Source organism: Antedon mediterranea, chromosome 9 (assembly GCF_964355755.1).
Source record: "Antedon mediterranea chromosome 9, ecAntMedi1.1, whole genome shotgun sequence".
Classification (NCBI taxonomy): Eukaryota; Metazoa; Echinodermata; class Crinoidea; order Comatulida; family Antedonidae; genus Antedon; species Antedon mediterranea.
Window position 1 is genome coordinate 520,404 of NC_092678.1, and position 26,987 is coordinate 547,390.

The 26,987-nt window shown below is 32.6% G+C and overlaps 1 protein-coding gene across 4 annotated transcripts; it reads right to left on the minus strand.

Moving 5' to 3' along the window:
- LOC140059629 (testin-like) lies at positions 1 to 26,987 on the minus strand. Of its 4 annotated transcripts, XR_011847239.1 has the most exons (8): positions 22,749 to 23,216; positions 21,088 to 21,173; positions 20,503 to 20,755; positions 14,296 to 14,790; positions 4,426 to 4,641; positions 3,614 to 3,772; positions 1,186 to 3,065; positions 1 to 1,145 (listed from the first exon to the last, which is right to left on the minus strand). XR_011847239.1 is itself a non-coding variant. In XM_072105625.1 (7 exons), exons 1-7 carry the CDS (start codon positions 26,864 to 26,866, stop codon positions 2,874 to 2,876), a joined length of 1,431 nt encoding a protein of 476 aa, XP_071961726.1. In that variant the 5' UTR covers positions 26,867 to 26,987; the 3' UTR covers positions 1 to 2,873. The 4 variants fall into 4 exon arrangements, 3 of the variants coding, with proteins under 3 accessions (XP_071961726.1, XP_071961725.1, XP_071961724.1); XM_072105625.1 differs by lacking the exon at positions 22,749 to 23,216 and adding an exon at positions 26,837 to 26,987 and having other exon boundaries at positions 1 to 3,065; XM_072105624.1 differs by lacking the exon at positions 22,749 to 23,216 and adding an exon at positions 24,140 to 24,471 and having other exon boundaries at positions 1 to 3,065.

Sequence of the window (26,987 nt, forward strand, 5' to 3'; positions counted from 1 at the left end):
TTTAGAAGAATTACTTTATTTGTCTATCATCTACTGATTACATAACACGACATGATATAATATATTTTAAAAACTTTGGTTAAACAATGTTATGAGCACATTAATAATAATAATAATAATAAATAACATTTATAAAGCGCAAGAGACAAAGGTTTCAAAGCGCTGTGTTTTCCAAGATCGTTAATTTTTTTAAAAATGTAAAATTCGTACGTCTCCTCTACATTACAGTGATCACATTATGGTACGTGTGAGCAATTATAAGCAAAGATACTATAGCGCCACGAAGTGGCGCATACGATCTTTGATTATAAGTGCGTCGCGATGAAACGCTCGCCCGGCAATGCGTCGCGCGCGATGTAAAACCTGCCGGCCTGATAAAAATGTGACAATGCAACATTTACAACAAATGTCATTTTTTGTGATCAGAACTGGAACTTTTATGTCATATAACATTTTAAAAGATGAATTAAAAACATTTGTTTCTGTCTTGTAATCTGAAGAAAAAAAATGGAATGTTAATATACTATTATACCATGAACTGCTCCATGGTATAAACAAAACAGTTGTATATTATGCTATGGGGATTTCAAAATGTGAAATAGGGTTGCTACATAGCAAAGGGTAGCGTTACAAAAATGCATATAGGCCTAAAAGCTGCTGTAACAACTGAGAAAGAATGAAATCATGTTTACAAGGTGAAATATAAATTCATATATAAATACATAAACTATTGATAGAAGCTTTACAAAAAACAAATAAAACATTAAATAGGCCTACTTAGGGCGGCATGAAATGTATCTACTTAGCCCAACTAAACATGCCCAAATAAAGCCTAATATTTATCTTTAATATAAAAATCACATTTGTTATACAGTATATACATCAGTCGTTTCTGAATATCATTACAACTATTACTGCAATTTAAAAGATAAACCTAAAACTAACGTTTTATCTCGGAGAACTACTTTTCCTTGGTGGTGTAATAACAGTGCATTGTGAAAATGCAGCAATATTTTCAAAAAGCAGAGGGCGCTATAACCATTTTTAGTAATATCATAGATACATTTCTCAACACTAATTATATATTTTTATAAAACCTCTTGTTGCCATTTTCAGTTACATTTTACAAGTATCAGTTTTAAGGCCTGTTTACACTAGGACAATAACAAATGACACATTTAATGCCTGTTTACACTAGGACAATAACAAATGACACATTTAATGCCTGTACACACTAGGACAATAAATTGAAAATAAATCATACTAGGCCTACATGTTATTATTGTCATTTGATTGGATTTGTGAAAATATTTTTTTCATCAAAGATAGTGTAAATGCTTATCCTAGTTCTAATATATATGAATACCTTGGTTGTTTTCTCTCGGAAAATTTTATAAATACTTATTTATCGTCGTTTGTTAAAGTTCTAGTATAAACAGGCCTTTAGAATTCGAAATCTCTATTTATAAGGTCAACTTAAAACTTTTCTTTTTAATTAATAATACTTGCATTGTTAGACGCTCTGTTCTTTGTAGGGCGCCACATAAAAACATACACAGAATAGAAATAAAATACTTATGTGGTCCATAAACAATGAGGATGTTCTTTAAGGCCAACGCAGTCAGCGTCGTGCGACAAGGCCCGACGAAACATCTTGACCCACCGGTACGTCGGGCCTCGTCGCACGACACTCTCTGAGTTGACCTTAATTGAATGTGAAACAAACTGGAAATATTAAATCAAAAGATATAAAACAGAAAAAGAACAGAAGTTAAGAAATGAAATTGATCTTAGGTTAACGAAACATTTACAAAACACGTTGATTTAATTTCAAGGCACGTCATCAGAAAGTAAAGTAGGCCTGAAATGACTAAAACAAAACATACATTGTAACTATTAAAAGAGCTTCACTTATAAAATGTACACAAAAGGCAGAATTACTTCGTTCTAGATCAGCACCAAATTTTATAAAACTTTATACAAGTTTAAAAATCAACAACTGTAACAATGTAACATTTGCGAGCTTTCATTTTGGGACTAAGGACCAAGTACGAACTTAAAATTGTCAAAATACCGTCGTCCTAATAATGAACTTGAATGCAATGGTATATACTAAGCATTCGAAGTGCGCTCTACAAATCTTTATTATTATTTTTATGCACTGATTAATATTTTATATAAAATCTTCCTGTCCCGAAGCGAAAAGCTCGCAAACACCAAGAACTGTACAAAACTCTTTCAAATGCAGATAAGGGCATCAAGCATGATAAAGAAAAGATTTTGAAGATAGAAATTTATAAAATAGGACTTAAGAATTTTAAAATACATTGATCAGGACGTGATCTTTGGCTTAATATTATTAATAGTCTGTGACATATACCCACCATTAAAATGTTAAAATTTACCACAATTTTCTTGTAAGATATATTTTCTCCATTTTATATTTTGATATCTAAATATATGCTGCAATATTCTACAGTTACTTTCATTATTGTAATACAAATTTAGAATAGTGACGGTTGTCATAGTGACGGTTGTCATGGTGTGTGTGTATGTATATACTAACAACTTCTACAGGATCTGAATACAAAATGTGTAAACAATACTTGGTATATTAAGTACATTGGCTTAATCATTTGCAATCATTTGTTTGTGAATAAATCTTTAGTTTTAATTGCTTTCTCCTTTCTTAATACCCTTAATTCAAAGTCACTACACTTCCTAATTCACCCCGTCCATCCTAAACTAAAAATAGACTACTACTCTGTTCTTAAGTCTGAACTTAAGTTTGTACATAAATCAATACTTAAGTTTGTACTTAAGTCAATACTTAAGTTGTTATTTAAGTCTGTACTTAAGTGTGTACTGAAACTTTATGGAAGCACCTTCCTCTTGCATGTAACTGAACAAAATATATAACCAGACTTAGGTAAGAACTGTTTGCCGATTAGTGACTGCTGACAACCACTACATTTAAAGCACTCGTTGGTGGCGTGCCAGTGACCGTCTCCATGGCTTAAGCGTTGACCATCGGCTTGGATCTTCTTGCTACAAGAGCTACAGGTCTACAAAAAGAAAAAGACATTAAACAAAATATAAAACTACCATATAGTCCCAGGGTGTCTGAATGGGGGAGTAAAAGGTGTGTAGGATTATACTCGTTGACAATGGCATTTACTAAGAGTTTTCTAGTTTGAATCTAGCCTAATTTTAGGGATTGGAACTATACTTGAGACGTATAAGATACCTAGATACCTACTTTATTTTTATCTACTGGCCTTCGTTCATTCCACAAGAGAGTCTGGTGTACTCCTTGTCTCAAAGGATGTAAGTTTCAAGTTAACTTTATTGTCAAATTTACTACCAGTAACAGAAGCGGATCCAGCATTATAGAGGGGGTGCTAAATATTTCATATATGAAAAAACAATCATTCTGGTTGCATTTTTGTCTTATTTAAAGACTTGACTGTTAAAATTTAGTGTGTGTGGGGGGGGGGGGGGGGGCTGAAGGGATAGTCTAAAGCCTATTTAGCCCTGCCTAAATTCGTGCATGAGTTCTACTGTGCTTTCCTTTGGTACGTATAATTAGGACAACTACTTTTTTAATACAAACCTTAGCAAAAGTATTTTGGTAACAATCAAGACAGTACGGATGAGCGTCCCTAGCAACGTAGCGTTTACCCCCAAGGGGCGTGTCACATTCCCAGCAACAGAAGTGCTTTAAATGCCAGTTTTGGTCCTCAGCTTGCGTGTACTCTTTTGCAAAAATTAACTGGAAAGAAAATTAAAACATTATTAAATGGATTGTGTTTTCAAGTTAATGAGCAACAAGCTTTTAACTTTAATTACGTCGTAATTATGTCAAAGTTGGCAATAAAACCTTCTAGAACAAAACAGGAAGCTTGACACATGCTTAAATGGTTTTGAACAACCTCTCCAGCTTAAAACTCTGTCTACACTATCAAACTTTATGTGACAAAAAATGTGATGTGCCCATATGTGAACATGATGATGTCATATCATTACCATATTTGGGCACACCACACTTTATTTGTCAAACTAGTTTGATAGAGATTAACATTAGATATTTGAAAGTAGCATTTAGGGTAGTGACAACAGGGCATTTTAAAACATATTCTATGTTATTTGTAAAATGTTGTACATCTAAAATAACTTGTCTTTATAACACGTATTCTATCTATTTACAATATGTACTGTATATATTGTCAAGGATAGCAATTGAGTTCATTAAAACAAACCCCCTACAAATGAGATGCTCTACACAACCCAAATCATGTGATTGTTTTGGCAGTTTCATTTAGGTTTGTGCATTAGTTTCCATTGGTTTTTCTACAAGTGCATTAAGCGTTTTTATTTTTTAAGTCTTTGATAAAGGAGTTTGATAGATTAAGTAGAAAAACCAACCTCATCACAAGCAGCACATCTAGGCCTGATCTGATCAGCATAATGGCGCCCACAAAACACGTTATCATCCTTCCAGAAATAGATCAGATCCACTAGGAGTTCATCACATGTATGACATCTGAAGCAAGCTGGATGCCAACACTTGTTAGTTCCTGCTCTCTCGGCGAACACTGCCACATCCCCACCCTTCATACCTTCACCACACTTGGAACATGCCTAAAACAAATCACAATAAAATCTACAATCATTACTAAATAATAAACATTTCCACATGAGGGCATGGTTGTTGTGGACTAGTCCAATATGGTCCAGGAGTATCCTAGGAACTTTAGCCTTTCGTATCTAAGCCCTCTCCCTGGAGAGCATGGGCTATTGTCGGTTTATCCAAGTAACCTAGGCATGATGATGTTAATAATTGAATGCAAAAAAAAAACACAACTAAATGCAACCATTTTTTTAAACTAGGAAATAGTAAAAAAAATTGATATGGTAGTGGTACTGTAGATGACTTGAAATTATTTTAAGAATATTTTTTTTACCATACATCACGTCAAATGAATGTTACAAAATTAACCCAAATTAATCGTTCCATTCTATTAAGTATTACTTAAAACATAAAAACAAGCAATTACAAAATGTTGAAGAATGTTTACATTAACTTAGCAACAACCATAATTAAGCTCTCACATTTCACGCTATTAACAAGTTTCTGAGATGGACCCTAACTACCAGTTAAAGAAGACCCCTTACTGTCATCAACACTGTTAGTCACTTTTTGTGTACTCTTGTTGGACTGACACCAGAGTTCATTATAATTCACTGTTGCTTATTCGTATTCACCATCTTTAATATGTGTTTGTTCACAATGCGTCATCTTAATCAATTCATAATCTTTAATTATAATGTTCTTATTGTTTAATAAAATTAGGTATGTTAAGACCACGCCCTTTAATGGACAAAAGACTAGGAAAACATGAAGCTGGTATTATCTTTTATCTAGTAGTAAATATGAAGAGCAAAAAATAAGAATATAGAAGTGATGATTATGATGGTAAATATCATGATGACTATGATCTGATTTTGATAATGAAGTTACTAATGACAATGTTACTGATAATGACAATGGTGGTGGTGGTGATGACGGTGGTGGTGGTGGTGATGACAATGGTGGTGGTGGTGATGACAACGATGATGATGATGATGTTAATATAAATGAAAATGTTACTGATAATGAAAATTATCAGTAACAAATATTCCAATGAAGAAAACAATCAACAATACAAAACTGAAAATAAAATTAAACTTTATATTAGAATATTATTAACTTTTCCTGTTTAAAATTTGGTAAATATCTGATCATTATGCAATGCAGCTATAACATGCCACTTTATTCATCTCTAGAAATGAAAATATTTCAAAAAGGTGTCGAGGAAATTCTTTAAATACAAATAGTTTTTTCTTGTTATTTGCGCCGTCTTTTACGACTTCCATTAACAGCATGTGCATGTGCACTAATCATTTAAGCTGTGTCTAAGTCAGCACTGCTGCAAGTCTCTAACATTTCACAATCTTAGTTACAAAACAAAAATTGGTTTCCATTTCAGACTTAACTTATCCATAATTCATAACATTCTGATATTAATACAATTGGTTTTTAAAAACTAGATAAAAACATGGATACTATTAGTATTAGACCCAATTTGAATAATCGGTGAGATTTTTAAAAGCTAGATTAAAATATGATATGAATATACCAAAAATCTAAATAACTGATCAGCCTTTTAAAAATAAAAGCTACAGTCAGCATACAAGAATTAAAACATGATACTATTAGACCCAATTTAAGTAACTGGTGAGAGTTTTTAAAAGCTAGATTAAAACATAATACGATTAGACCAAAAATCTAACTAAAATGAAAAACTGGACAGTGCTTAAGAATTAAAACATGACTAGATGGTACGCTCGCTTCGCTCGCGTACCATCTAGTTCGTGCCCACAGATGGTTCTCGAATACATAATAATTTCAGCGTTAAAAAAACTGGCGATTTCAAATGTACGTACCGCAGGACAATAATACATGTCGTTTACAGGAATGAATAAATAGACACTGTGATTTATGTACTGTAAAATTAGTACCCTGGGAATTACTTCCGAAAGAGAAACTTGTCACAAAATGAGACCAATTGTTTAAGTCAAATTTAAACAAACTTAAATTGTGTTTTGTATGTAACATTTGGGTTGAGGGATGGGGAAGAGGATGGGTGCAAAGAGGAACAATTTTTAAATATATTCTTTACCCATTTATTAACGAAATATTAATTGTTTTCATGTTTTACAATTAATATACCACTAAACACAGTAAAATATTGCGATTTAATACTTTGTTGAAACTATCACCGTCCTAGTCGATTGAAATAGTACAGTACATGTAACGATACATCACTACGACGTGTATGTTTATATAATGTAAAACAATTTGTGAAAACCACCTCTATTCGGGGAAAATCATAAATTTGATTTAATCAAGCAAATTCATACTTAAGTTGGTTCCTACCCTATCCACCCCCTACCCACCAAAGTTGTTCTGCGTTTAGGGCATGTGATGTACCGTAGGCCTATCCTCTACTGGTTTTACAACGCTACTCATGCCAGTGAGGGAAGGGTGATGATATGTGTACATAATATACGGCGAGTGAAAACGCTAGCTCATTATCCGTTTAAAAAAAAAATTTATATCCAACCTCTGCAGCACAGATTGAAAAAAAAAATGGATCGAATTTCTATTATGAGTATACAGTACCTGTACTTGCCTTTACGACGCCTGAGGGAATAGACACTTGTGGAACAGAGATTGGAATGTTCCATTCATCGCAAATCAATACATTTGTATAATCGTATATTAAATCAAAATAGTATTTTTTAAAGAAAATCGGCCTGTCTTCAACATTATGATGCTACTGTATACTCGAGCTGTTCAACCGGTTTTCAGCCATTAAAAACAATTATCGTAGGAGGAGATAGGAAAATGCGAAGCATCCTCGTATTATTGTCTGCGGGTATTTTTCAAGACGGACATCCATTAGACAGTGTATACCACGATCGAAAAACACCCCTATTTGGGGCAAATCGTTGAACCTAAATTCGTTTTAATTGTCAATAACTAATTATCTAACTCAATTTAATTAGTAAACATGGTTACATCAGATGGTTAAAATCAGTACCGAAAGTACGAACCAACTTTATATACCATCGAGTAAACATTCTAGAAATAACGCGCGATTTACCGAATTTTGCCCTTACGTAAATTTATATATACAGTAGATACTATTAGACCCAATTTAAGTACGGTAACTGGTGAGAGTTTTTAAATGTAGATTAAAACATAACACAATTAGACCAAAAATCTAACTGGTCAGTGCTTGTTGCAAAAGCTAGTCAGCATAAGGGATTACTTAGACTCAATTTAAATAATTGACAGTATGCCTATGGGATATGACCAAATAAAGGCTACCATCATCCAAATAAAACACAATTACAAACCTATAATCCTCTATTAATAATTTAACCTTGACAAGAAATTAGTTTAAAAAACACAACTAAAATCAATGATCTAGTTGTCAGCAATCTATATTGGTGGGGCTTGATTAGTAATGTGTAGGTCACCGTGGAAACAACAGTTAATGGTGGTAAAATGATGCTCTATAAATGACAGTTACCTCAGAACAGACATGCTGTTAAGATTACTCAAGTAGATAATATTACTGTATTAGTAAGTGGTGTTAGGAAGAGATGTCTACTACATCATGATTTTGCTAAATGTCAAAAACTGGTCAGAAAAAAAAATATTTTAATAATAATAAACTAATTTAACTAACTAATTTATTAAATATGAGATTGTATTTAAGTTATATACTACTAAATCCTAAAATATTTTAAACTTATTTTAGGACTCATTTTAAACCTTAAAAACGTCATCTAGGACTCTATATTATTTTAAAACTATGATTAAGACCCGAGATTTCACTGTCAATTCTCTGAACTATATAACAACCCTTGAGAGAGGTGTTAGGAAGGGACGTCCTATAACTTACAAGTTACAACTCAGAATTAATCACTTCCAGTTATAAATTATTTACAGTATTTATTTAGTTAAATTAAACTCTGATCTTCAGAGGAAAAATATAATAAGTGTCTTAAAACTAGGCCAACTCAAACTTAGGAAAAGATAAACATTTTATTTTGACACAAGTCTGAATGTTGGAATCATATTCGGTTGTGGTAGTTACTGAATTTTAAAATTCATAGGAGAAAATATTACAATATTCAAATTTAATATTAATAATGGTAATTACGTATCTACTTAGTACTGCACCGCCTAGTAGTCCCAGCGGGAGGATGTTGCGCACTGAAGTGGAGACCAAACAAAATAGTGTTTTATCCTCAAATGAATAGCGTAATTAAAGGCAATAATTATGGGCTAGAAAATCAGTATTTTTTGCCTTGGGTTATACCATCTACGCCTTGGGTTGTACCATTTATGCACCATTAATTCTCAATCAATATCTGTATGACTTTACAATCGGAAATTAGAAATTGTTGAATTCAAATTGCTCTATTAAAATTAGTATTCATGTATTGTACAATCATGAAGTTAAAACAACAAATGTTTTTTTCAGTTCTACATGATGGAAAAGTTTCATTACTTTATTCAGATTTTTCATATTTAGTTTGTTTTCATTTTTGCTTTCTAAATAATTTATGTTGGGTGTGAGACATGGTGTCATTGTTGGTGCCACAGTGTTAATATGATCAACAAACACAATAATTGGACTGTGAATGTTGACAAGAAATGCTATAAATCAAAGAATCTCAGTTACACAGTATCTATAGTAAATTATCATTGTCTGCGATACAGAACAAATTTCACATGTGAAAAACATACAATACAGCAGCGTATGTGATATATATGTGACATTGTATTACAGAATTTGCTGCTGAACAAATAGTGCCATGTGGAGGCTTGTATCGTGCAAGTTGTTGTTATACAACAAATATACTACATTATAAACTACATCAAGATGTAGTGAAGTTGTAAGGGAACTGTGCTTGGTGGTTAACATGCTTAACTACCTTCCAATTCCAAGGTCCAGGGTTCAAGACTTAGTTTATAAGCATGATAAATTATGAATAATCATAAAAATAGATTATCCATCCTACAATTAGTTACTCGATGCATATGAAATAGAAAAAAAAAAACGTGCCATATGCAAAGTGTACAGACATTAGACACTCAACATTATGTAGGAATGAGACATTTTTTAAATGCTCTCTTTAAAATTCTTGGATTATGTATAAACACACGGTATAATTACCTACAGTAACAGACACTCAGACTAGTATTGTGAAAAATATTCAGTGATACATTAACATGACATTTATGGAGATGATCGACCGGAATCAAGTAAAAATGTTGAATAAAATTTCATTTCTTGAAAGGTGAAATATCATTCTACTAAATTATTTAAAAAACTTATCAGTATCAAGCGACAGAGAATGTACAGAGATGACTGGTTTCACAAATATCATAAAAAAAACAAGTTATGATATCTAATTTTACATCTTCTCCTTAATAGAAGTTGAATCATTGTTGAGACGTATGCAACATAGAAAACGATGATTGTATGTACAGTTAGGTTCTTAAGCTCTGTCTACACTATCAAAATAGTTTGACAAAAAAATGTGATGTGCTTAATACACGGTAGTGATATGACATCATTGTGTCCATATATATATGGGCACATCACATTATTTTGTCACATAAAGTTTGATAGTGTAGACAGAGCTTTACCGCACTTTGCGTTGATATGTTGCATCTACGTCCTTGCGTCCTAGTGGGAACCAAGCTTAAAATAAAAAGCCAACTAACAACTAGACAAACTAGCCACCAAACTACTCATTTCTCTGACCATATAAACTACCTATTCCAGTACATTTGCAATCACATATGTTTGCTTATATAAATCTGAATACTATTCACAATGCGACTTTATTTAACAAGTCATCAGGGACTCTTAACAACTATGCTAAACCAAGACACACATTCTTATCACTCTAAGTAAATATACTTCAATGTTATTCTACCAGGTGAACTACTAAAACTTACACACTACTGTGATAAAACAAACCAATGAAAAATAAACCCAGACTAAATCTACGAGCCCAAATCTTTATGTAAAACATCGAGTAATAAGCTAAAAACAAACTGCAGACCCAAATAATGTATTAATGTAAAGAAACTGTAAACCTAAATGTTTATTATGCAAAAATTAAGTCAGTAAAATAAACAAGAAACAAGTGTTATTTAAATCACAAAATGCAAACATTACAAAAAATTCTATAAAAACCACATACAAAAGATTCAAAAGCATGAAAATGCATTGAGAAACCTTTAAAGAAACGCTAAGGTACAAACAGTACTAAGTAAATCAACAAACTTATGAGAGAGTAAAATGAATACAGAAATATATTAAGCTCTGTCTACACTATCAAACTAGTTTGACAACAAAATATGGTAGTGATATGACCATATATGGGCACATTACATTTTGTTAGTGTAGACAGAGCTTAAGAGATCATTTGAGAACTAACTATCATTAAGTAAAAAGTCTAAAGAACAGCTTCTGATTTTGAAAAGAAAAAAGCAGAAAAAAATGATGTGGTAACGTAGTAGTAGAGAAACATAGTTAGTAAAGAATCCTACAGTGGAAACCAGCAGCTAAGAAGATGTTTATTTAAGAACAATAGGAAAGAACATTAACACGATGCACAAACTCAATTGAACGCAATAAGAACTGTGAACACATTTAGAATTGTGAACGCAGAAGAATTGTGAATACAGTACAAATTTGAACACATTTAGCAGAAATGTGAACGCAGTCGAAAATTTGAATCACTTTAAAAATTGAACATCAAAATGCAAAAACCCATCAAAATGCTTTTATCAAATCCCAAACTGACATAATAAACATTAATAAACATTAATTGCAATATGCTGGCTTTATTCTAACATTAAGTCACTTACATAACCCGTCTCTTCATAGTTTCCGGTCTGTAGGCAAAAACGAAAAACATTTTTGGCTTCATGCGTAATAAATATTTATCTCTGGTATTAATTAGGTATCTTTGAAAAATGTTTGCATCTGGTTTTTATATTAACTATCTGTTTATAATTCTTTACGTTAAACCATTCATGAATACATACATGTGGGGCAAATCGCAGACTAAGGTTAATAATAGGGGGCGCAGGTCTACAACTAGCAAAGCTACAGCCCTAACTTTTAGTCATTGTCAGATGAAGATTTGTTGAAAACAAGTTGAAACATTGCACACAAACATATTCATGAATGGTTTAACGTAAAGAATTATATACAGATAGTCATTGGGTATACGGTAGTTTAATATCCCCAATATATTGTGTATGGCTAGAATTATATATTAAGTTTTATTCCTTGTAAGTTTGTGTTTATTTTATGAGAAGTTGTGTTAGGATCATTTAGTACATATTACATTAATTATGAGATGAATAAGTTGTGTTAGGATCATTTAGTACATATTATTACATTAATTCAATTTGTCTAAAACTGAACAAGTAAACTTTGTCATTGTCTGTAACTGCATTTTGTTAAAGAATCAATCTTTTGTTGTCAGTTTAACAAGAAACATACAACGTTATGAATTCAAATAAATCATATTAGCAATTACACCATCGGACATGAAACCATTCAAGCGTGACTAATCTTGTCGCGATGCTCTCTTTACTTGTAATGACATCACTAACATCTTGTGGAAGTGTTATTGGCTTCACCGTCATCATAATTAATTACAGATATCTAACTAATTAGCTTAATTCTCAACATACTGTATTGTTTGTTTGTTTGTAGTTCTACAGTCACATTATGGATACAAGAAATGTACACATTAATTATGTGCCACATTCGATTAGTTTAGCGAGGTCTTAGTTCCTGACTTAGAATTTAATTTATTTAATAGAATATATACCATACTTGAATTTATTTGTGCATACTTTTCATATGTAGGAGAGTATGTCAGTGCTAGTCGGTTGTTAAGTAACAAATTAAATATACAAGTAATGTACACATTATGTGGTATGCTTTGCTATTAGTTTAGGAGGTCTTAAAAGCTTCTTAATTTAAATAGGCCTACTTAAAGTAAGACTGTACATCATGGTATAGTGCATACTTAAAGTAAGACTGTACATCATGGTATAGTGCATACTTAAAGTTACTAGCACATTCTGTACATGCATATTTTTAGAATATGTTTTAAATTTGTTAGGTAAAAATACTGTAGGTTACCAGAATGTATATTTATTCACAGCCACAAAATATCTATAGTTACATTTCCTTTGAAGATAATCCAACAATGTATTTAAGCACCTTCTTAGTTCTTACAAGCTTGTTGTTTTAAGGATCAAGTTGCATATTTCACTAAATATTTGTGTTCAAATATGAAACCAATGCAGGAAACAGACCACACAACAGAATTGTTACTTGCGCAATTCAAAGCTTGTATTGGTTCCCACTCCAGGATGCAACACAAATAATTTGACCGATCTTTATCCCAACTGTCATTGGTCAACTCGCTTGCGTTGCGCTTACATCCTTGCGTCCTAGTGTGAACCAAGCTTAAGGAATGAGGAAATTTGGTATTTCTTTCTGTGTTACTGAATCACTTTTGTTTATGATATTCTGGTGTATTTTTTCCGTTAAATATCAGTTTATGCTGACTTTCTCCTGTAAACCTCTTTCTGGATGCATCGCATTCAATTTGTAAACCATCTGTTGTTTTATATCAAAATTTAAATATTTACTTCGGTATTGGAATTTAATTTGAAAGTTGTTGATCCCAGAAGTAGTCATTTAATGAACCCCTTAATCACCTCCATTTAACCTACATTTTTATCCAATCACAAGGGAGTAAAACAAAGTATTAACTTTTATTGCAAAAACCATCAGATGGGGTTTAAAAGCATAATTTAATGGTTATATGTAAATCTGGTACAATGTCGTGTTTCGTAATCATCACACTAAATCTACATAATCACTTGAAACTCCCGCAAGCGAGCAACTGAGAAACACCGATTTCAAACGTTAAATCCATTTGATAAACCCGCGTAAACGCAGGATAATATTGGGCAATAAACAATTTACTTGGTTTGTGTGTTGTAAATTCAAACAATACTACCTCTGAAATAAACGTTAGAACTGCTAAATTATCACAAGTAGTTTAAAACTAATGCGGTATTATTTGGGTGTAATAAGTAGTACACTTTGAAAGTGTGGGTAATAACGCTGCGTAAAATTTGTGGTACAATATGCTCACTGTGTCAAGTTGCTATGTCCTTTTTGTAACAATGTCAAACCACACAATAATCACGTAACCACGTACGTACGAGATGTTTGCCTCATGATTGTTAGACTAGATACTTAAATGTCAAAGGTCATTGTAAAGTATGCACTTCTATGTAGTTTTCTATTGAGCAAGTGCTAACCTTTTAAGTATCCAACAAAATGCATTTGCGAATTTAAAGAAATGTCTTCGTTCTGAAAATGCCAACTCCTAATGCCAACTCCTAATGTTAATATTTCTAAATAGTGTTTGATACAAAATTATCTACTGCATTATTGCATGACTCTGCAGGTATATTCCCTTTGCATAAACTGAAAACAATATTGTAATTTTATCTCCTACACAGTAGGCCTAATTGAAGACTATACCGGTATATTTGACAATGTTAATTGTTAGGAGGTGGTATAGATTAAAAATCAACACAAGTTTGGTTGTACGTACCCACTTTGGCGCCGGCGATCCAAGCTCAATGGCATCAGACTCATTTTGATCGTTAACTGGAAGACTTGATGGTACCGGTGTGGACACACCACTGGTGCCATTATCAGTTATATGCAGCTTTGGTGCCGGAGGATTGACCTGGATTGACCCCTCTACTTTGTCTGGTGCTCCTGGATGTTCCGCAGACAACCCTTGTTCTTCTGTCGGCGGTTCTATCATCAGGTCCGTCATCTGGTCCGTAACCTGTTGTACCAATATCGGTGCCTCGTTTGGCCGTACCTCTTGAATTTGACCGACACCGAGGGCGTTGTCTTTGTACTCTTGGACAAAGTTCTTGAGTTTATCAGCCTCGATTTGTGAGAGGTTGTCGCAGAATTCTGGGGCTTGGTCGTGGGACGGTAACTGCTCATGAAGCTGTTTGTTACGGATGTGAGCGCCATGGGTTCCGGAGATTGGTTGCGCTTCTTTGGGTATCATTTCCATGTATCTGGACACCTGCAAAAACATGAAGTATAAATCATTAATGTCAACAGTTAAAACATGTAAAAAAGAAAATACCAACTACGCACACTTTCACCCTTTAATAACAACAAATTAAAAAGTCCCAAATAAATGAAATAAATGTCAAAGCCAAACTGCACATTTGTTGATTAAATTACACAAACAGAATTGTTCCAAGTCCAAATATCGGTTAATTCCCAGATACAAATTGCCGCCAACTTCCATTAAAAAAATGTATCGAAATAATCCAGGTCTTAGAAGTTTAATAGACAAACTTATTTTCACTCCAAACAATTATTGAAGCTACCTTTCCCTCCAGACACCACTTAAATATTGACAAGACATAGCAGTCAGGCTGTAGGCCTACTGTAAGGAGGACTGTATATTAAAGGGTCATTCATACCAATATGATATCTCTCATCACACTTTATCATCTTTCTACCGCATTGCGTTATCTAAACCCTTAAAGACATTCCTTCAGCGTTTCAATCAAGGTATTAAGTTCATAGATTTGGTTCACTCATACCATGTACATATTTACTTTTGATTGACACAACCATCTTAAGTTCTGTCTACACTATCAAACTAGTTTGACAAAATAAGTGATATACCCAAATATGGTAGTGATATGTCTAAATATGGTAGTGATATTACATCATCATGCCCATATAGGGCCAAAACTCGATAAGCGAAAGCTTTTTTTTTTGGTCTTTTGTCTTTAGTTTTGATTTTATGTATGTGAAAAAGTACAAACAAGAAAGAAAGACAATAAAGATTATTATATATGGGAACATCCCATAGTTTGATAGTGTACACAGGGGTTTAGAAATGTTCAACAGAATGTTTACTGATGTGTCAACATTTTTTTCTTTACTTTTTTTAAATGTCTAGTTATCAACCAACAGAGCATCAAAGATAAACAGTATTTGTAATTGAAATAAAATAGACAATTAGTAAAATATTCAACCCGAATTTCACATTTAGATGACTTTTTATATTGGTATGTTTACGATGATTCACAATTCTTTAGATTTTTTATTGTATAGCAAGAAAGTTTGTCGTACTGTTCATATAGTGTACATCTTTAAATTCTTAAGCCTTTTGGCGACGACGATAACTCCCTCAGCTAAGTTCAACCTCCTGGCCTTAGAATGCTGAATGCTCAAGTAATGTTGTCTGTCATTTAATGTTGAGTATGATTTAATGTTGAATGTGATTTAATGTTGTGCTGACATAGATTTACATCTTATTTCCTACATAAAACAATCTGATATTTCTAAATAACATTTTACAATTTATCATCTTATTCAACAATATAATCTTCTCTTTTAGTGAGTTATTATATTATATAAATATTTATATTATTATTTTAGTATCCTAAACAACTAGTGATATTTGGAAACTATCCAAATTCTGTATTTGCAAATAGTATAAAAAAAAGGTTTGTTTTTGATGCTACGTTTGTTGACAACTAGACATTTCAAAACTAAATAAAAAAAGACACATAAACATATACTGTACTTATTCAATAAAGTATTATTTTAAAATAATTTTCTCACAAAATCTAAAGTTAGAATTTAGTCATAGAAGCAACTCTGGTCTTCATTTTAAACAATAGACTGATTTAGTGTCTTACAACGGTCTTTATTTATATGCACACAATGAGTGAACATTCTTCAAATTATATTTTAAGCGAGTACTTAAAGATGGAAATATGTTTTCACCTCCAGGCACTTTATGAAATATTTCCCAGCAATATTTAGCATAATTACCAGTTTTGTTTATACCTTTACCTTTGCTCGGAGGTCAGCCAGAGGTTAATGACATCTGTGAGGGCGCTTTGAGTATTGGATTAAAGTCTCATAAGGAGCTAGTGGTAATCACTTGATGCGTGTCAATGAACTGTGCGGATAGCCTCTATTTAAAGACCGCTTCTTGGAAACACGAGTTGGATAGTTTTTGCAACAATTATGTTTAATAAGATTATTAGTGTAATGTGTTGTTCATGTATATTAAGTCTGTGTTCCTTGTGTTTACTGGCTGAGAAAAATATTAAAGTAAATCATTTTTTTTAATGTGAGTTGTTTGTGTTCCCCTCCATTTTAAAATGAATTTTTGTGAACTTCTAAGTAATAATTTCTGTTTTTGGGGTTATTTTTGGCTTTTAAAAATGTTAATTTATCAATCAAAAAATACAAAAACTAAGCAAATGCTTGGTATATGATTTTATTCTGGAAATTAATTTAATAAAATCTGTAAACATTGTAATCAATCCAATTACATTGCAATATTTTTAATTAGTAATCAAACACGCATGAGATGAAAGCTATTGATAATTTTATTGACAAAAATTATCACAAAAGTTAATCATTAACAGCTCAGAAGTACTGTATGATCAGAATATAATTAGCATACAAACCAAACCAAATATTTAAACAATTTATTTCTTTTCTAATAGTAAAATCTAAAATAAACGCCCGTGTTAATCTCGTACAAAATGATTGAAGTGGTTACAGTATTACAATGAAATATTGTAAATAAGGACATTACAGTATTAAAGAAGCCAACAATAGAAAAACACTCACGTCGCCGCCGACGCATTACATAATCAGATTGCTGACTCAGCGCTCTAACTACAATGCAGATTACATTTCATAACCTAAGTGTCCAGATTGTAATAAATACTCCATTATTTTTCCTTTTATTTCTTTTGTGTTCTACATCATTTTGTCTGGCTGTTACTTCTAATATTGCATCTAATAATTTTATTTATTTTTTGCTATAAAGATGCTAATAAATAACAAATAGTAATTATATCATTGCCTTTTGCAATTTGATGTATTTTTCTTTTTTTAATTGTCTTTGCAAAAATAAATTTCCATTTTAAAGTGGACCAATAAAATTTCTTGAATCTTGAATAAAATTGTGTTTAATTTGAAAATTACTAATTTTTTGTGTGCATGTTTAAATCAATGTTTTAAAGCACGCTGCATCAGGCGAGGAAAGTATGGTTGCTATACACCATGTGATTCTAAAAAACGAAACAATATAAGTTGAGAACATCTTAATGTTTTGGTTGCTATGCTACAAAGACATCTTCAGAAGTATCAATCAATCAACGTTTTACTCACATATTGTTTCTTTCTCTATAATGTTAATTATTACGGTGAGTCAACAATGGTTTTTTGTAGGGCTTCAACTAATGGTAACATTCACTTCTGATAACATTAATGTAATCAATGTTATTGTATTGATAATGAAAACATCTGCTGTGTAAATGAAAGAGGCTCGCTGATCTTGATTAGTCTTAACGAATCTCAAAGCTTGTTGTTGTGAAACTCTTCAATACATCTGGTTTGATTCAAGATAATATTAATTAAGGACAAGATGCAATACGGTCAAATTTCAACAATAGAGAACAACTCATCCTACAGACTGATATATTACAGTATTGCATTATTATTGTACAATATTATTACTGTTCTTATTTTATCCAGGATTGCTTAATTTTCCTCTAGCATTCTGCTTAATTTTCCTCTAGCATTCTTATTAATTTAATACCTGCAAAAAAAATAAGAAAAAAAATTAACAATTAAATTAATTAATTATGTAAATTATATTGCGATATGTTACAAATAATACAATTTTTATGTATTGTAAAACGAATAAAATATTAACATTTTAATAACAATTATGTAAAATTATATTGCGATACGTTACAATAATACGTCTTTTTATCTGTGGTAAAGCATAAAATATTAAACCGTTTTGACAAATTGATTACAAATAGGGTACTTACTCAATGAACAACACAATCACAATTTGAAAGTAGTAAACCAAATTTTAGTTCAATTACAATAACAAGTGATTGACAAGTTGGTGGTTTTGGGCGATGTGTGCCATTCATGTTATCAATTCCTTACTTCCATGAAATATAATAAACAATAAAGAGAATAAGCTACTGTATGGAATACAGTGTTCACCATTATTTGTTATACTGTAGATGTATCTCAATACAATGTAATATACCAGCCTACCTGTATATGATTTACATGTGTTATACAGTGATATAAAGCTTGCTGTCCACACTATCACTAGTGCCCAAATATGGTAGTGACATGACATCATCATGTCCATATTTGGGCACATCACACTTTTTGTGTCAAACTAGTTTGATAGTGTGAACAGAGCTTAATGATAATAATTGGAATAAAAATGTGTGTGTGTACAAAACACAAATTTTAGGTCTATTGTGAAATGATAACATTACATTTGAATTTTAAGCCAGTAATATAAACAATTGCACTATACTAAAATATAATGTATGCTAACTAGTCACTAAATAGTCACTAACTAGTAACTAACCAGTCACTAACCAGTCACTAACCAGTCACCAGCTAGTCACTAACTAGTCACTAACCAGTCACTAACCAGCCACTAACTAGCCACTAACCAGCCACTAACCAGCCACTAACCAGTCACTAACCAGTCACTAACCAGTCACTAACTAGTCACTAACTAGTCACTAACTAGTCACTAACTAGTCACTAACTAGTCCCTAACTAGTCACTAACTAGTCACTAAATAGTAATGTATGAATAATTTACAATTTTAATACTTGACTATAAATATAATTAAGCCTACATAAACCACTTTGTAACAGCAATAAAAGCCATTAAATTAATTTATTAAAATACACCTAGCCTACAGTTAACAGCTTAATTGTCTAAATTTGAAAGATAGATAAAGAAACACTTACTCTTTAAGTTCATTATCACAAAGGTATTGAAATGTTAAACTGAAAAAAATAACTTGATTTTGGATTGCGATAACCTAATCGTCGTCTAGATTCTCCGGTGAATAAAAACATAATTTGTGTAAAAGTAAGGACATCAACGTAGAAAAGCTGTAGATCCAAAGAACCGACACTTGATTCCAATCTCATTGACTTCAACAAGTCTCCAATTTTTTTCTTAGCGACGTTTCATTTCTAGTTTTACACAGCGTCAGCAGTATATCCGATATTAATTTTTAATTATAAATCCATTTAGAAAGTGAGTATTATTATTGGAAATCAATTGGTTTTGTACAAGAATTATTGAAAGTAAAATTTTACTAATGTAAGAATAATATTGATGAAAATGTAGACCTGTTGTTATTAAAATGTAAAGTGAATGTAAAACCCAATTTTATTTTTAGGTCCGAGTATAAAGACAGATAACATCAATGGCGTCATGGTTTGTTTTGAAATAAGACGCAGTCATCACATTCAAACTCATTCAACAACACTGTGTAAACATGTACATAATTGATTTGTATATTAAAAGTTGATAAGGCATTGTAAGAATAAACAATTAAGGCAGAACAGGTGAGCATTTCAGAGACTCTTATTTTCTATGTTGTTTTATGCGTGAATTTCATATCAATATATTGAAAATCAGTCCTTATCTTCCATTAATGCTATTTAACATTTTTAAATTTCCTAGGACCTACGACTTGCAGCCTACTGGGCAAAATTGTGGACGACACATTACCACTTTCTTCTCCCCATACTGTACAAGTGTCGTATAGCTGCCATCTTAGTTAGAATTTGGGCATGCTGATTATATTGTGAGTGAGATTTTGTCAACAATTGTTTCATTAGCCCCCTGAAGTATCCAATCAAACGATGACAAGATTGTCAGCTAAGCAAGATTGTATACTTACAATTGTTTCAGTAGCACCCTGAGGTATCCAATCAAATGTTGTATTTGTTGTTTCTCCACCACCACCATTTTCTAGCGTTGTTGCGCTTGGATCCGTCACCGATGGTTGCGTAGCAATTGTAACTTTCTTGCGGTTGTATCGTGCAGCTCGGTCATCGTCAAATAATCGTCCGATCTTTCGTATGGTTTCATGGTTCGTGGGGTCACTGATCTTGTGGTCAGCTGGTCCGCATTTACAATTTTTACATATTTTCCTAAAAATGATAGAAAACATAGAATGAGACAAATAGTGGAAAATAAACTAGTAATAAGAAGGTAAAGGCAAGTCCTATATTCATTTCTCATCGTAGGGGAATGAGCTGTTAGCAGCTCATTTTACTAAGCTTCAGTATCACTGTATGTGGTAGGGTGGCCAGTTCCTTTTCACACCGCCTTATCCTCCCTAGTATTTTCAACCAGGTACTCATTTACAGCTGAGTAGACTGGAAGTTGTCGTGAATTGACAGTCAAGTGTCCTAACCACGTGGCTACCGAACTAAGTAAAAGTTTTCTTTGAATATTTGACCAGAATGTGCAAAATAATTACCTCCAAAAGTGAAGATCAAATCCAGGACAAGCATCACCACACTTGACACAGGCCGCACCAGCTCCTATCTCATGGCCTAGCACAACCTGAACAACAAATCAAAATTAGTCAATTATAAACGGAACAAAAAGAAGTCTGTAGTTTATTCATTTAGTAGTACATGGTGGTATTAAGCTTTGTCTAAACTATCAAACTTTATTTAACAAAAAATGTGATGTGCGCATACAGTGTGGACATGATGTCATATCACTACCATATTTGAACATATCAATACCATATTTGAACATATCACTACCATATTTGGTAGTTTGATAGTGATTGTAGACAGAGCCTTATAATACAATCAAAACATTTCAAAATTCAAGAAAAAATAATACTTAATGTATACAGTAGCTCCATGAAGCTTCTACGTAAAAAATTGGTTAAAAAATAATTACAAGGATTGTATTCTTATTGTTAAAACATAATAAAGTAAGTTGACACAGTGCAAGGCCATTATACTTTAGTTCTGTACTTAAAGTTTGTGCTTAAAAGGTATGACACCATGATAACCAAGTCACAATATGCAATATCAATTATTGATGAATTATCAATAATTAATCACATTCACCTGAGTGCTTTTTTATTTAACAGAGAAAAAATAAGATAATATTGTACATCAATTTACTGCAGTACTGTAAATGGTAATGTTGATACACTATTAAACATCAAACGACACATCTTAAAACTGTGTGTGTCAAACCCTTTCCCTTTCGTTTAAATAAAATTCAGTATTTTTCTAGTATTTTCTAAGAGGTGGTACAATTTAAAAGGGAGGAGGTTAGCATTTAGCATTATCAATATATAATTATTCATGCTCCAAAAGTAAAAGTTTATCGATATTTTAATCTATGTAGTACACCCTCAACAAGTGTATTTAAAGTTTTGTTTCGTGCTTCAACTTTTTAAGTGTTATTGGGATGGCAAACAAACGAAAGTTGACCCCAAACTAAGGGTCAAGGGATCACTTTTGAAGTGGATTATTAAACATGACCACAACAACTGATGTCTGTGACTGTGTCAATTTGTACAACACATACAAATGACATTGTCATGACAGGTCAGCTATAGTAAACATTGCAACAAATAAAATATAAAACAAATTATTAATATTTTTTAAACCTATATACAAATTACAAAATATCAAAATTATACAATGATAGATAATAATTATAATGTTTAATCTATAATAGCCTGTACTAAAATGAATGTACTGTATATAAGAATTTAAATTGTTTTTAACAAGTAGATAGATCAGGCCCACAACACATGTATTGTCAGCAAATTTAACGTGATTGTGAAAAGAATATTTCTTGTCTAAAAAATATAAATAAATATAATTTGACACAAATAATTTCTAATAGTACAGTAATAATAAAGATTAAATGATTTCATTCAAATACAACAGACAGTTATTTAGTGAAGTGTGAAAATGTGCCATTATTAATAATGCGTCATTAAAACTCTACAGTACAGGGAATTAAACAACAAACAGGTACTGTTCTTCTCTGCCAGTCTGTGCATTTTACATCACTCAGATATAGCCTACATAGTCATATATTTATAACTTGCCAGCTAAATTATGTTTTTTTTTCTTTTTTTTTGACGTTTTGTTTACTTACATCTCTTCGTGTTGTGTTTATAGCACGAATTGATTCATAAGCTTCCTCTTCTGTCCCTTGATAAACATCTTTATCAGTTTTTATGGTGACTTTAGCCATGTTTTTTCACTACAAAATCCCCAAAATTATAAAATATATCCCGAGCACAATTGAAGGCCAATCGACCACCAAAACACCACAGGCGACACACTAACCACTCGTGTGTGATACACAGGTAACACAAGGTAGGTAGGTAGGTGGTAGGTAGCTCTCCAGGGACCCTCCTACCCACACAGTTTTTTTTTACCAGTCCTCAAATTCCTACTAAAACTCTAAAATCGTACAATGTTTTGGCAAGAAAAACGCCTATCTTTACTATTATGAATCCAAGTTTGATAACTTTACTTAATTTCTGGCAGACTCTGACTGACAGCGAAAAGCAGACTTCGCAGTGGGCGTAACGTGTTTACCACACACAAACTTCTTCAAAAAATGAAAAATGTTGTTGCTAAAATTTTATATAGAGGGCGCTAGGTATGATTGAATTAAAATCACAAATAATTATTTTTTTAATATATTAAAATTATTTTGTGTTGTTTGTTTAGAGATTAACAATCGTCGATTATAATAAATTGAAGTTCTGTTTTGTAAATACGAAACTCAGTATAAAAGGCCTGCTGCTACCTAATATATATAACCAGTATAAATATATCTATAAACATTGATGATAAAATAATATAACACATTCTAATTTGACCTATTGTAACTGAATTTTGTAGACCATAAACTTTACAAAGTTACTTTACTAAAAGTTTACACTTCTAAACTTGTATTAAAGCTGTTTACTTTAAATAAGTAGGGCCCTGCACACCATACTTAAATTCTAAATTACAAAACGAACTATAGAGGGCAGCATTGTACTTTTTATGTACATCAGAGAATATTTAACTTACTATCTGTACTAAAATGATGGTATATCAGAGTTTGAATCGGTTTTAACATGACAATGTAAATAGATCAGTTATCACATTAAAGACATCAATAATTTATATATTTAACATGACCGAATCTTACATTAACATTTAAAATAATATATATGGTACTTCGTCAACACGGAAAACACAATTTCATTCGCAATTTTCATTTCCTTTTAATTGTAAAGGTGAGTCCCAAACTTGAGTGTGAACACGTTAATACTTTTACTATAGGACTACCCAATTATTCTACGACTTGCACTTCCAAGTTATGAACGGGTTAGTGTGTGCACTTCCAAGCCTATTAACGGGTTAGTGTGTCCATTTACTGTTCGTAAGCTAATCTATCAACTACTGTAAGCAACCCCTTACACAACACTTACGACGCAACAAATTAATAAATAGACACAATTCTTAAGAACGTTTGTAAACGATTACCTGTCGCTTTTCCTTGGCAATATCCGTCTCATCTGCCATAGTTTATTCTGTTATTACAACACTATACCTGTCTGCCCACTAAACGCCCACAACAAATTGCAGCTAACAACGTAATAATAGGCCTGAGTGTAAATGGGTACACCACCACAGGTATAGTAGGTCGGACTTTGGTTTAATTAACAACACTCAGCTAGCCTTGTACAGTGTTGTTTGAACGCCCTTGCCTTATCGCTTCATCTTATACAATGTTCTCAATTAATGATTGTTCGTTATGTGCCTCATTGAGTTTCGAAATATCGATTCAAACAATAGCACATTGTGCACGGATTATAATTACTCAAAGAGCATGGCGAGGGGAATAGGGCCTATTCGTGGATGACTAATTCGACGCGTACAATTCAGCTAAAGTTAGTTCTAACATGGAGGTCCTCCATGGTTCTAACAAATTGAATTATTGAGTTGATCCATAATTTATCCTATTGCTAATCCTTTGAGTACATTGCAGTTGGCTTAATAATCAATTACAACAACAGGATCGAACTCGTCCGATCCGATAAAGTTAAATTAATCCTTTTTTTTTCGTGACGAATGCACCACCGATTGTTTGTTTGGACATATATTTTTAAAATAGGCATATATTTATTGTATTACATTCTTCTTATTTTTGGCCATGCCATCAATTCCCGACTAAGAAAATTAAATTTAACTAATGTGGTAACCATGACAACTAAAACACCAACTGTGATGTGATTGGTTAGTGGTCTAGACATTGCAAAATGAAAATAATTATTCTCCAACTAAAAACTTCCTCGTGTCCAGACAGATAAATTTGTTTCCGGTATGATCAACACAAACCGTAACCGGAAGTACTTACCTCCTACCGTATGGGGAGCTTCCTTCCCGAATGACACAAACACATTTTATGGTTTCTCAGTTTTAGTTTTTATGATCAAAGTTCACATGGTTGTAAAACAACAACTAAGTTAAAAATGTTAAATTCTTCGACGGCGCACAGAAACATTGGACTAAACAAAGTTGTGAGTGGGGGAGTGGGTTGTTGTGGCACAGGACATCGGATAAGCGATATACGTACACCGCACACCGATTAATAAATTACGCTAATAAAAACGTTTTAACAATAATAGTACGCTAACGTTACCGTATTACGCGTATAGGAACCTCGGGCCCCACAAGGGGATCTGGTTTGTATTTTATGACCGTCTTGAGGTCGGGCTTGAGGTCCTCCACACGCTAGATGATGACGTCACGTTGCATTACCAATATACCGATCGATCAAAGCACACCGATTATCAATTAATATAAAAGACAATTCCCACGGGAGTAAGATGATATTGATTTTCTTGATTTCAATACTACAAACGAATGATGGTTATTAATTACACATCGATTACGAAGGTCGCTTTCACACGGGTGTGAATATCATTATTCATGCGGAGTCGTTTTCTATAAACTGAATAGTAAGAATGTTGTTAGCAATGACTATCATTTCGAGAGTGAACATTATGCGACAGTAGTAAAACATAGTTTTCTCCGAACATTTCTGATGTGAACCACGGTCAGTTTGTTTCTAGAGATCCAGTTAACCAGTTTATCGATCCTGATAGAGACGACTTTGACATTTTAGTCTCTAATTTGATAGAAAAAAAGATGATTGAATCAGGGAGATGTCTCCCTCTGATTGAATGTAGTGCAACATATTGAGGTAATTGAATGGATGGAGATAGTTGCAATTTCTAATAGTACGGTTGTAAAATATCAACTTTTCAACGCGCTCATTCCTGCCTCTCATCGGGGAGCAGGGCTTCGAATTTTAAACCGCCCCTCCTATCATTTTGCAGGCTATCTGTTTCAACAGCCAGGGATGTTAACTCGATTTGCTTCCGAATTTGGTAAAGACAGGATACGGGTACTTAATCAATTACTCACATTGATCAATCAACGCCGCCATTGCGGAAATACACGATCCACGCTGTCATATTTTGTGCAAACATTAAAAAATATTATAAAAATTCGAGGAAAAATAAACGTGTGTCGTGCGCGACGACTTCGTTGCGTCGCGCGCGCTTTCGTTGCGTTGCGCACAAGTGGTAACGAAAAGTATAAAAGGTCCATGGCTCAAATAAACATTCAAAAACCCTTTAACGAAATAATTTTTTTTTGTTGATAGATAATAATTTAAATTACAGATGTATGTGGGTTTGGTGTGGTTTTCTATAACTTTGATATGTCCGGTCCAATCGCAATAACTTCCCAATGTTCTTAGTAAAAACCAGGAAGGTGTGAATGTACCTATAAAACAACCTACAAGGTGGTTGACACGGAAAACGGAATATGAGCCTAGAGAAGTGTGACGTATTCGTGTAAAATAGCCTACGTAATAAGACATACAAGACGAATACATATACATCGTATATATAATGTATATTGCTTGAACATTAAGAAACTTGTTTGATGAAAACATACTATTTGTTTATTTTTTTGAAAAATGAAATACGGGTGATCGCCTCCTAAACTACTCTAATTAATAGATCTATACAACAAAATATGAAACTATATTAATTACATGTTCATGAAACATATCATCTTAATGAAACCGGAAGTTCATGCTTACAAAATATAGCATTTTGCAATTGAATGTTTAGCATCTAAACATGATTAAAGCACCGTTAAGCTCACCTTTCTGTCTTCAGAGATGACACGGGCCATTCTAGCCTAGATGTGAAATAATAAGGCGTTTGGTGAGATATATCAGGACAAGATAGAATCAATGAATGATGCCAACCACACACACCTCTCCAACAGCTGATGCTAATACGTTAAGCTTGTA